The sequence below is a fragment of the Chrysemys picta genome, chromosome 4 (genome assembly GCF_011386835.1).
Source record: "Chrysemys picta bellii isolate R12L10 chromosome 4, ASM1138683v2, whole genome shotgun sequence".
Classification (NCBI taxonomy): Eukaryota; Metazoa; Chordata; order Testudines; family Emydidae; genus Chrysemys; species Chrysemys picta.
The window spans coordinates 39,774,520-39,787,890 of record NC_088794.1 but is presented as its reverse complement, the minus strand read 5'-3'; the positions used below and the strand labels follow the sequence as shown (position 1 = coordinate 39,787,890).

General features: G+C 41.7%; 1 protein-coding gene across 1 annotated transcript in view; it reads left to right on the top strand.

The window, feature by feature from the left end:
• Positions 1-13,371, top strand: part of PTPRJ (protein tyrosine phosphatase receptor type J) — a 125,780-nt gene that overhangs the window by 92,125 nt on the left and 20,284 nt on the right. Inside the window, exons 7-14 of the mRNA XM_065592074.1 lie at positions 449-721; positions 1,868-2,140; positions 2,723-2,995; positions 4,143-4,415; positions 7,080-7,352; positions 7,855-7,986; positions 12,011-12,224; positions 12,373-12,485. Coding sequence (XP_065448146.1) covers positions 449-721; positions 1,868-2,140; positions 2,723-2,995; positions 4,143-4,415; positions 7,080-7,352; positions 7,855-7,986; positions 12,011-12,224; positions 12,373-12,485 — 1,824 coding nt within the window. The remainder of the gene's footprint in view (positions 1-448; positions 722-1,867; positions 2,141-2,722; positions 2,996-4,142; positions 4,416-7,079; positions 7,353-7,854; positions 7,987-12,010; positions 12,225-12,372; positions 12,486-13,371) is intronic.

Below are 13,371 nucleotides of genomic sequence, written 5' to 3'. Positions count from 1 at the left end.
CCAGTTCAATCCCCGCAGGAATAAGCCTGGGAGATCAAAAATGGCCCATTAAGAGCGCTTTCCAGTTGATGTGCACTGCGTGAGCACTGCAAAACTGGTAGAAGAGGAGCTGAAGATCTGTCTCAGTCTCTCTCTCACACACACACACATTTACATTCTGAATTTTCTTATGAATATTTCACATGTTTTATCTAGGCGGGTCTTACTGATGAGGTGTTAATGGTTTCCACACGCACAATATGCGGGCCCCCAAAAGTATATTTTTGTGTAGATTGTCAAAAAAATATTTTTGTTTTTGTTTTGTTCAATCAGTAGAAAGAATTAATCCTCCCCCCGCCAATATATCTATTAATAACGTTTAATAATTTTGCTGGGGTGAGGCCCTACAAGTTTTCCTAAATACTACTCTCTCTATAAAAATGTCTGTGTTCCGTTTTTCCCCAAACAGAGCCCAGTCCAGTTTTTGACATCGAGGCCACAAATATCAGCACAGAACAAGTGACCTTAATGTGGAAAAACAATGACACTGCTGCTCCTCTTTACACATATGTGATATACATTGATGGGAATGGAACTTCTCCTACTCGGAAACAAACCTCCCAAAACGAAAGTGCTGTAATTGTGGGATTACAGCCTGGTACTCCTTATAACTTCACAATAGTTCCACTAGCAGCGGATAATTCGACCACAGGAGACTCAAGAGTCCTACGCATCTATACAAGTAAATAATAGAAATCCATAGTATATGTTACTTACAATTGAATGCAGGCACTCTTTCTTTCCTCTCTTACCACTCCCTCCCCGCAATATACATATATTTGTTTATGTAATAAAAATACTCCATATTGTCATCTTGCCTCCTCTTATGTGCTCCAGCCTTTACATTTCTGTTAGAATGAAGTTTGGCTGTGAAAGCATGTGAGATCATCAAATCACTGATTGGAAATTGCTCATAGTTTTCATTCTGAATCTTTCAGACATGGAACCAAAGTCCTATTCACTATGGGCCCATTACTTGAGTCTGGCCAAGCTGTGTTCAGCACAGACCTAAAGAGCAGTGGCGCTAGGAGTATATCTATACCTTGAACTGGGGTGTGTGATTCCCAGCTCAAGGAGATGTGTGTGCACACTAAAAACAGAGTGTAGCCAAGGTTCTGAGAGTGGTGGGATGGATTTAGACACCTAAGTTGCAGATAGGTGCCTAATGGGATTTTAAAATGCACCTTATCTGCAACTGTAGGTGTCTAAATACCTTTGAACATCTGTCCCTAAACCCCTCTGGCAGTAATCATCCCTACCAAGCACTTTACCAGCTGGGGATTACTTGAGTGAAAGACCTCTGTCATACCCCTACACTTGAAAGGGGTAAAGGAGTAGGTGGGGCACTAGATGGGTAGCACAGAGACACCTATGCCAGTTCAATCCCCCCAGGAGTTTCCGTAAGCCTGGGAGATCAAAAATGGCCCATTAAGAGCGCTTTCCAGGTGATGTGCACTGCATGAGCACTGCAAAACTGGTAGGAGGAGAGCTGAAGATCTGTCCCAGTCTCTCTCTCTCACACACACACATTTACATTCTGAATTTTCTTATGAATATTTCACATGTTTTATCTAGGCGGGTCTTACTGATGAGGTGTTAATGGTTTCCACACGCACAATATGCGGGCCCCCAAAAGTATATTTTTGTGTAGATTGTCAAAAAAATATGTTTGTTTTTGTTTTGTTCAATCAGTAGAAAGAATTAATCCTCCCCCCGCCAATATATCTATTAATAACGTTTAATAATTTTGCTGGGGTGAGGCCCTACAAGTTTTCCTAAATACTACTCTCTCTATAAAAATGTCTGTGTTCCGTTTTTCCCCAAACAGAGCCCAGTCCAGTTTTTGACATCGAGCCCACAATTATCAACACAAAACAAGTGACCTTAAAGTGGAAAAACAATGACACTGCTGCTCCTAATTACACATATGTGATATACACTGATGGGAATGGAATTTCTCCTATTCGGAAACAAACCTCCCAAAACGAAAGTGCTTTAATTGTGGGATTACAGCCTGGTACTCCTTATAACTTCACAATAGTTCCACTAGCAGCGGATAACATGACAACAGGAGATTCAAGAGTCATACGCATCTATACAAGTAAGAGTAGAAAGACATAGTACATGTTGCTTACAATTAAATGCAGGTACTCTTTCTTTCCTCTATTACCCCTACACTTGAAAAGGGTAAAGGGGTAGGTGGGGCACTAAATGGGTAGCACAGAGACACCCATGCCAGTTCAATCCCCCCAGGAGTAAGCCTGGGAGATCAAAAATGGCCCATTAAGAGCGCTTTCCAGGTGATGTGCACTGCGTGAGCACTGCAAAACTGGTAGAAGAGGAGCTGAAGATCTGTCCCAGTCTCTCTCTCACACACACACACATTTACATTCTGAATTTTCTTATGAATATTTCACATGTTTTATCTAGGCGGGTCTTACCGATGAGGTGTTAATGGTTTCCACACGCACAATATGCGGGCCCCCAAAAGTATATTTTTGTGTAGATTGTCAAAAAAATATTTTTGTTTTTGTTTTGCTCAATCAGTAGAAAGAATTAATCCTCCCCCCGCCAATATATCTATTAATAACGTTTAATAATTTTGCTGGGGTGAGGCCCTACAAGTTTTCCTAAATACTACTCTCTCTATAAAAATGTCTGTGTTCCGTTTTTCCCCAAACAGAGCCCAGTCCAGTTTTTGACATCGAGCCCACAAATATCAGCACAGAACAAGTGACCTTAATATGGAAAAACAATGACACTGCTGCTCCTCTTTACACATATGTGATATACACTGATGGGAATGGAACTTCTCCTACTCGGAAACAAACCTCCCAAAACGAAAGTGCTGTAATTGTGGGATTACAGCCTGGTACTCCTTATAAGTTCACAATAGTTCCACTAGCAGCGGATAATACGACCACAGGAGACTCAAGAGTCCTACGCATCTATACAAGTAAATAATAGAAATCCATAGTATATGTTACTTACAATTGAATGCAGGCACTCTTTCTTTCCTCTCTTACCACTCCCTCCCCGCAATATACATATATTTGTTTATGTACTAAAAATACTCCATATTGTCATCTTGCCTCCTCTTATGTGCTCCAGCCTTTACATTTCTGTTAGAATGAAGTTTGGCTGTGAAAGCATGTGAGATCATCAAATCACTGATTGGAAATTGCTCATAGTTTTCATTCTGAATCTTTCAGACATGGAACCAAAGTCCTATTCACTATGGGCCCATTACTTGAGTCTGGCCAAGCTGTGTTCAGCACAGACCTAAAGAGCAGTGGCGCTAGGAGTATATCTATACCTTGAACTGGGGTGTGTGATTCCCAGCTCAAGGAGATGTGTGTGCACACTAAAAACAGAGTGTAGCCAAGGTTCTGAGAGTGGTGGGATGGATTTAGACACCTAAGTTGCAGATAGGTGCCTAATGGGATTTTAAAATGCACCTTATCTGCAACTGTAGGTGTCTAAATACCTTTGAACATCTGTCCCTAAACCCCTCTGGCAGTAATCATCCCTACCAAGCACTTTACCAGCTGGGGATTACTTGAGTGCAAGACCTCTGTCATACCCCTACACTTGAAAGGGGTAAAGGGGTAGGTGGGGCACTAGATGGGTAGCACAGAGACACCTATGCCAGTTCAATCCCCCCAGGAGTTTCCGTAAGCCTGGGAGATCAAAAATGGCCCATTGAGAGCGCTTTCCAGGTGATGTGCACTGCGTGAGCACTGCAAAACTGGTAGGAGGAGAGCTGAAGATCTGTCCCAGTCTCTCTCTCTCACACACACACATTTACATTCTGAATTTTCTTATGAATATTTCACATGTTTTTATCTAGGCGGGTCTTACTGATGAGGTGTTAATGGTTTCCACACGCACAATATGCGGGCCCCCAAAAGTATATTTTTGTGTAGATTGTCAACAAAATATTTTTGTTTTTGTTTTGTTCAATCAGTAGAAAGAATTAATCCTCCCCCCGCCAATATATCTATTAATAACGTTTAATAATTTTGCTGGGGTGAGGCCCTACAAGTTTTCCTAAATACTACTCTCTCTATAAAAATGTCTGTGTTCCGTTTTTCCCCAAACAGAGCCCAGTCCAGTTTTTGACATCGAGCCCACAAATATCAGCACAGAACAAGTGACCTTAATGTGGAAAAACAATGACACTGCTGCTCCTCTTTACACATATGTGATATACATTGATGGGAATGGAACTTCTCCTACTCGGAACCAAACCGCCCAAAACGAAAGTGCTGTAATTGTGGGATTACAGCCTGGTACTCCTTATAACTTCACAATAGTTCCAGTAGCAGTGGATAACACAACTACAGGAGACTCAGCAGTCCTACACATCTGTACAAGTAAATAATAGAAATCCATAGTATATGTTACTTACAATTGAATGCAGGCATTCTTTCATTCCTCCATTACTCCCCCCAACCCCAATGTGCATATATGTGTTTATGTAATAAAAGTACTCCATATTGTCATCTTGCTGCCTGTTATGTGCTCCAGCCTTTACATTTCTGTTAGAATAAAAGTTTGGCTGTGAAAGCATGTGAGATCATCAAATCACTGATTGGAAATCAGCTCATTTTTCATTCTGAATCTTTCAGAAGTAGAACCAATGTCCTCTTCACCATGGCCAGTTGCTTGATTCTGGCCAAGCTGTGTTCAGCACAAACCTAGAGAGAAGTAGTGCTAACAGTATATAGTATCTATACTTGGGGCTAGAGTTCAATTCCCAGCTCAAGGAGACATGCTTGCATGCTAAAAACAGAGTTTAGCCATGGTGGTGAAAGCAGTGGGATGGGCCAGCTATCCTGAGTATGTGCCTATGGTCTTCGATGGGCGTATACTCCAGGTGGCTAGGCCATTCCTCTGCCATGGCTACACACTTTTTTAGTGTGCTAGCTCAATGAGAGCTGGTACACGTATGTCTCCTTGAGCTAGGGATTACACTACCACCTCCAAGTGTAAACATCCGCTAAGACACATCTTCATTTCTCTAATTTTGAGGCTGGTGGAGGCCAGTTCAACTCCACCATAACTTAGAGCAGTCTAAGGGCTGATCTAAGAGCCAGATTTTCAAAGGTATTCAAGCACGTGAAGATGGAGATTGGTGCTCAGTGGGACTTGTAAAGGTGCATTTAAAAATCCCATTAGGCACATATCTGCATCTTTTGGTTTTTAAATACCCTTGAACATCTGGCCTTAAATATCTCTGGCAGTAATGGTCTCTATGAAGCACTTTGCCAGGGGATCACTCGAGTACAAGATCTCTGTCATACCCCTACACTTGGAAGCAGTATGGGGGCAGGTGGGGCACTGGATGGGTGGCATAGAGACACCAGTTCAATTCCCTCCCCCCCCCAGGAATTTGCCTAAACCAGATGGATCAAAAAATGCCCCATTAAGAACACTTTCCAGGTGCTGTGCACTGCCTGAGTGTTGCAAAACAGCTAGAAGGGGAGCTGAAGGTCTGTCCCTGTCACACTCTCACACACACACACTGAATTTTCTTGTGAATATTTCACTTGCTTTTATCTAGGCATGTCTCAGTGATGAGGTGTTAGTGGTTTCCACATGCACAATATGCAGGTACCCAAAAGTACATTATTGTGTAGATTGGCAAAAAAAAATTGTTTGTTTTGTTTTACTTCAATCAGTAGAAAGAATCAATAAACTTGTAAGTGATTTAGCCTAAAATGGATCCTTTCTTTGGAAAGGTAGCCCAACCAGTGTTTCTCTCCAATGGATTAAGTGCATTTTGTTGTGTCTGTTAACTTGTAGCTAGCTGACATGGTTCTGTTGTACTTTTGTATGTTGTTGGAAAGTATACATGCTTTGTCAAATATGATTTGTAAGGCAGTTTTTCATGCCTCCTGTGTTTCTCCCCACTGTTGGTGCTAGGATAGTTCAGAATTTATCAAGTCACAGTGATAATGGGAATGTTTCCTGGAATCCATGTAACTGGAACATTTAAAATACCATGATCTGTATATGAAACCGAGGAACACAGGGCCAGATTTACTAAGGTATTCAGGTACCTCCAGGGGCAAAGATGTGCCAGGTGGGATTTACAAAAGCATCTGCGCAGGTTATGTGCCTAACTCCCAGTGGGTTGCATTCCCAGTTAAGCACTTTAGTAAATCCCACTGTGATAGTCTTCTGGGGTTCCCAGAATTATAAATTAATATGTTACTCCCTCAGCCTCTGCAAGTGAGTTTTGCTACTGCTAAGCTGTGACACGATTCCCTGACACACCAGCTTATCTGTCTTGCCAGCAAACTTTTCAGGACTCTGCCAGTCCAAACCTTGCTTGGCAGGTAACAAATAGTGAACCTCAATTCCCGAGTTCTTCTTTATAGAAGAAGTCATTCATTCATTCATTCATTGGGGGGAGGGATAGCTCAGTGGTTTGAGCATTGGCTTGCTAACCCCAGGGTTATGAGTTCAATCCTTGAGGGGGCCATTTAGGGCAAAAATCTGTCTGGGGCTTGGTCCTGCTTTGAGCAGGGGTTGGACTAGATTACCTTCTGAGATTCCCTTCCAACTCTAATAGTCTATGATTCATGAGGTGTCTAATGTCACCCACCTTTTGGGTGGCATACATTCTTTTCAAGCTAGTTGCTTCTTCCTTTGCACTTTTTCCTGCATTTTTAAACACAGTCTAAACCGTAAACCTCAGAATGTTTGGCAGGTTGACATAAAAAGAGAAAAATGGACAGAGAATAAAGGCAAAATGTATACTATAAATCAGAGAAGAAAGGAATATAGCACCATGGGAAGAAAGAAGGAAGACTGAGCATGTGGTATAGAGATGAGAGAGAACAGAAAAATAGCAGAGAACATAAAAGGAAATAGGTGCCAGATAATATTTATTACTTATATATAGTTCTACAGTAAATGTATGTGGTGCTTCACAGGAAGATGAAAACCAGGGTTCCTGCCCTGTAGAGCTTAAGTGGATTAAATAGATAACCATCCAGATTGTTCCACTAACCTCTTTTCTTCTTTTGCAGATGCTGCACCAGTGTCTTCATTTAACTGTATACAAGTGACTAAAGAAGCTAAGTTAACACTAAAGTGGGAGCGCCCTGCTGGTGACATTACTAACTTCACCATTAAGACATTCAGTGATGCCTGGAGCAATGAAACACTGGTTTTGGCTAGTAACCTAGATACAACTGTAACAAATTTAAATTATTCCACCTCCTACAGTGTTAGTATTATAACCCGTTCATGTGGGAAAGAAAGCCTTCCAAACCAAATAACATGTGTTACAAGTATCACTGGTAAGTGTAAAAAGTTTGATGTGGGGTACAGGGCCAAAAAAAAACAAAAAACCCAACAACCCTCTAAATTACAAAATGCAAAATGTGTAGCATTATACAGTACATGTGAATATTCAAGCTATGAGAGAGAGACTTTATCTTCATTCAAAGTTGTGTGTGAGAATTTATATATTAACTATGTAGAACTAGTATGATCAAAGATATGGACTTTTATTTCCTTACAGCATTTTTATATGAATGGGACACTATTTCTTTGTTGATTTGCTTGATTTTAAAGCTGCTTCTTTAAGAGACATTAAAATGTGCTGGGTAATGTGGGTTTATATGATGTTGCCCAATGTGCAAATTGCAATAATGGGAGAAAATGGTGGGCTTTCTTTGTCACTTTTCCTAGGTAGTTGGAGAAGATAGATATTTCAACATAAGGTATCTTTCTCCTTGATTCACCTTTTCCTTCCCACATGTTGAGATGCTAATTAATATTAATATTTCTCTGTCACAGACCCACCTGCTCCAGTAGAAAAGCCTAATATTACGTCAATCACTCACAACTCCTTTAAAATTCAGTTCAGTGCGTTTGTGTCAAAAAATGGACCGCTAAAGGCCTATGCAATAGTAATCACAACAGCTAAAGGTAAGATGTTAGGATGTTAGCTCCCAGATGTATTATTATTATATCAGACATCATGTGTATATCCATCGGGACAAACTTTTTAGATTCTAAACTAAGTGGAAGGGGAAGAATTACTCCTGATATTTGCAGTTGCTGTTCAGAAACATAGAGTGAAATTCTGGCTCAACTAAAGTCAATGGCAAAACTCTCATTGACTTCATAGGCCAGGATTTCACTCATAGACTTGACTAGCCTGAATTATTCTAGTTCATAGGCCTTTCACAATGTTGCCACTGTGCTATCTGATCAGCTCCCTTATTGGTTTGCCAGCAACACAAACTGCAAAATTGTATAGTGTCTTTTTTTTGTAGAATGATTCTAGGGGCTGGTAATTAACAACTTCTGAATTTTGGGGTGTTTTTCAAGGCTGTGAAGATTATTACAATAAAAATGTCAGAAAGTTGGGGGAGGTGAAGTACTGTTCTCCCATTGTACTAGTAATAGCTTATTGCCATTGGGGGCAGGGGTGAAAGTAGAAATAGGGACTTACCGGTACGGGGCTGGGTTGGGGCCGACTCTGGCCCCCAGAAGGGGCGGAGCCTCGGGCAGAAGGAGTGGAGATCGGGGCGGGGGTCAGAGTCAGCCCTGGCCCGCCCCGTACCGGTAAGTGCTCTCCCCCTCCCCTGCCGGGGTAGCAGCAGCAGCAGTTGGGGGCTCCGGCAGCAGTTTAAAGGGCCCAGGGCTCGGCCGCCCCTACCGCCCCGGACCCTTTAAATCGCTGCTGGAGCCCCCGGCTGCCACTACTCCAGGGCTCCGGCAGCAGGGCTCCGGTGGCTATTTAAAGGGCCCAGGGCTCCCCTGCTTCTACCGCCCCAGCCCAGGGCAGTAGAGGCAGCGGGAGCCCTGGCCCTTTAAATAACCAGCAGCGGGGCTCTGGTCGCAATTTAAAGGGCCTGGGGCTCCAGCTACTGGTGGGAGCCCCAGGCCCTTTAAGTTGCCTCCTGGTTAGCCAAGCCGCCCCGGTACAGTGCACCGGCTCTTGCCGGTACACCATACCAGGGCGTACCGGCTTACTTTCACCTCTGATTGGGGTATTTTTATGGATGAAAGGCAGGACGAACATTGTCAGCATCACATGCTAAGGGAAACTAAGGAAGCCATAAGGCTTGCTATGGAGAATTGCTATAAAACACATTATCTTTAAAACATCAAAAATCAAAGAAAAATTTTACTTGGTTAACCACAGTGATAATTCATGAAATCAGCAAGCCTGTTCTTTGCAGGCTAAAATATGTTTCATTCCTGCAAATGAGGGCAGCTGAAATAAGTGGTTCCCCAATGCAGGATTTTATTGACATATAAACAGATATTATGATACCTCAACTTGCCTTTTGTTTTAACAATGAGTATGCATCTCTTAGCAGCTTCCTTTGTGGATCTTCCCTCCCTATTTTTTTAAAGTACACTTTCTTGTACAATAGTGATTACATCACTGATGATACTTGAATAGTTTCTTGTACTCCAGTATCCTCAGTTTGCCTTAATTGACTGCCCCAAAATTACATAGTTAATATCAGTGTTTTATCAATAGATACTTGTATTTTTTTCAGATGCCTCTAACCACTAATATTTAAAGCTGAATCACATGCAAAGCATGGTTCTATATTGTGTTTGTTCACTTGGGCAAGAAAATAGATTTTTCTAGTCGTGACTGATGGAAACTGAAAAGGGAGATACCAATTTGTCAGCATCAGATGCTTTACTGTGAGGGGAAAAGATTTTAGGAAATGGCTCATCCGTCTTGATAAAGTGCAACTTTAATGCTCCAACTGTATAACGTTCAACTGTCTATAATCTTAGTACACTAAATTTAGGGTGGGTTTGTGTTGTTTGGGACATTAATATAACTCATTTGTAACGGTTTTTCACCATTCTCTGCAGAGCAGAAATGGCATCAGCTGCTCTAATGTAAAGCAAGCAGGATTTCAGAGAAACTATTTTGCCTTGAGCCCTGATCCTGCACCATTAAAGGCAATGATTTCAGTGAGCCCTAAGTTCCCCTGTAGCATGCACATAACTGGTTTTTTAGCTGTTAGTTTGCTCACAAAACAACCTTCCCTAGCCTTTCTGCAACCTCCTGTTAGATATTAATTTAATTTAATTCAATTTCCTTTAAAAAGGAGGGTTTATTTTTTAAAAAGCAATAAGTGGGGCTGCCCGAGGGCAGCCTGGAGTACAGCGCTAGAAGACCTCTTCTTATCTCTTCCAGTCCGACACTTCTATGGTTCACTTCTGTGATGTGCACAAATTCCACTAACAGTGGCCAGCTACTTCCTCCTCACGTAACGCTGAACATTTAACTCTGTGTGTTTGCTATGAACTCATCTCTGGCAGCGAGCGATTTGAAATGCATTGTTACCTGATCATTTTTACATGCTTTACCGACATAATCTGCTTCAAAATCCAGGAATTAATTCTTTCCTTGACAGCATCTTAGGGCAGGGATGGGAAGAAACAGCCTAATGTATTTAGACAACCTCGCTTCGTGTTTTGTGATATAAGGTGTTTTTATACCATATTACCCACTCCACCTTCACCTTGGAATTTACAACATTAGATTAAAAATTATGTTTAGAACGTTGTCTTAAGCAATTTGATTTAAAGTGATTGCATGGCTTGATAGCATTACTGATGTCCCAAATTAAGAGTCCAGTCAACACAGGAACCATTTCTTCTGAGTCTTCTGGACTAGGGGCTGTTGATTCCCAAACAACTCCTATTTGGGCTATGTCGACCAGTTCTTTTAATCTCTCCCAACAGCAAGAGGAGGCCGAAGCAGCCCTTACTTCTCAGGTTCTTGAGGTTTATTTGCTAAATCCTGGAATACTAAGTGCCTGTCTTCACTACCAAATTGGGTCCTATTTGTTAACTCGACTCCTCAAGCTCATGTTCTGACTCAGTATTAAGCACAGCTTTGCAGCTAGTGGAGACAGGGACGATGTAGTACCATGGCCTACCAGGTCTGGCTTTGGTCTAGCTGCTGCTTTAGTTTCTCCTCCCTCAGTCTACATCACCCACCCTTGGAGTCTGTTTTTTTTTCTGCAGTAGCTAGGTGTCCAAGTCTCTGCAAAAGGCTAAGTCATTAAAGAAAAAGTCCACCCCTTCCAGGGTCTCCAGCTCCAAAACAAACACAAGAGTCTTCCACCTCAGTCTCAAGCTGGACAAAGCCCCTCCTTCCTGAAGATCTGTCTGTCTTCTTCAAAATCCAGACACACTGTAGCCTGCCATCTTTCCTTCTCACCCCTCATGCTCTCCTGGGCTTCTCTGATTCTCTCCCTGCTCTCTACCAAGCACTGACTGCCAGGGCTTTCTACCTGGAATCTCCCTTCACACCTTTTGGTCCTCTACAAGTTTCTGTTTTAGCTCCACCCCAGAAGGCCTAATTTAGCCACATGATCTGCCTGTTATGTGACTTTGCTTGTTTTCTTTACCTGGACAGGCGGGTAAGTGTGTCATCTCTGAAAGGGCCATTCTTAAAATCACCCAGTGACAGGCAAGTTGTGTTGAATGTCTTGTCAGCTGGCTTTGATAAACCTGTATGTGTCAACTGATCATGGTTAAACACGGCTTGTCCCATCTACACTGACTGCAAAGCTGTGTTAGTTAATGTGGCTCCTCAAGGTCAGGTTCTAACATGATCTGATTTGTCTAGTGAAGACTGTCCTAGAAGGACTTTCAGCAGTGTGCAGTGAAGTTTCAGTACAGAAAACTTCAGTGCAGGTAGTTTTCTGCAGAGAAGTTGTTTGTATATCCAAAAGGTTATTTCTCTGGGGACAAAATAAATAAATTGTTCTACTGTGAAGAGTATCTGAAATTGTCCATATTGCCCTCCGCCTTTAATTTCAGGCAATATTCCACATTTGCTGGAATAGTCATAATTGTTAGTTAGTATTTTACTATTATTGCCCTTGAGCCAGTTACTGTATTTTAAAATATAATTTTACAAAAACATTAGTTGATGTCGGTTGTATATTTGTATTTTCAGAAGGCAATAAACCTACAAATAGCAGCTTGAGCTATACATACAAGGACTTCAAGGAAAAGAAAACAAACACTTACGTAACATATGTCAAAAACGTTACGCAAATGAGAGCCTTTTCCTCCCGTTCAGATAGTTCACAATATGAAATGGAAGTAGGAAATGCAGGCACATCGGATGGCTATGCCAATGCACGGCTGGAACCACTTGGTTCATACCGGTATTTATCTTGTTGTTTGTTGTAATTTCCTTGTATACAATTGAAATCTAAGTAGTGATTGGATCACCAGATCATAAATACTACTTGTCAGGCTTCGATTGTTAGTGTAATCTAACGTGACTATTTCATTTTCCCTCCCTCTCATCAGGGCGAGTGTTGCAGGTTTCACTAAAATGGAACTTAACAATGGTATTGTTGAAGAGAGAAGCTACGTATCATTTACACCTTATTCTCAGGAAATTCTATTACCCCAGGATCCAGGTAAAGCTAAAATAAAATGTTGCATTGAATGTTTTGTATATATTGGGCCCAATTGGGTTCTCATTTCAATTCTTGGCAAAACATCCATTGACTTCAATGAAAGGAGGCTTGGGTCTGTTTATCTATAACTTTGTAATGTAATTGGTCTGTAGATTTACAACTGAGCAGTTCTACAAAAACTCTCTTGTATGCATATATTACATAATCCCTACCAGAAAAATTAAAAGTGACAAAACAAACCCTAAACATGATATACTAAAATGAGAGTGGAAAGCTGCTGATACAATAAGACTTTGAGAGATAAGTAAAGTAGAGATTGCAATTATTGTGTTTTTGCACTCCCTGTAAACTAGAGATTGACATGTAGAAAAGAAATGGTGGAATCATGCTCCTATAATCCCAGTATTTTTTGTTTAGCCCCATTCTTACTGCTGTCCCTTATCAACACTTGATATTGGCATCACTTAAAGGTGTTTCGCAGTTACAGAGAGGAAAGATGGGCTGCTGGGTAAGGTGCTAGCTGGGGACTTGAGAGACCCAAGTTCAATTCCTTGCTCTGTCACAGACTTCTTGTGCCTCTAGGCCAGATTTTCAGATGTGTTTAAGTGCCTAAAGATCCAGATAGATACATAAGGGGTATGACAGGTGCCACCTAGAACTGGGGTACCACTGAGCCAGCCTGGGCTCCCTTTACACTGTATTGCTGTGACAAGCTCTGAAGCCCCCTTGAGCACACATACAGGTAGGGACACACTCAGCTGCAGTTACATACAGCTCTGCATGGGAAGGCTTCAGCTAAGGAACTTCCCAGCTGCTCAGGCACGCCACCCCCTCTGGAGTGTAAACCCAAAATTATACCGTCTTGCACTGCACAGGGAACTATACA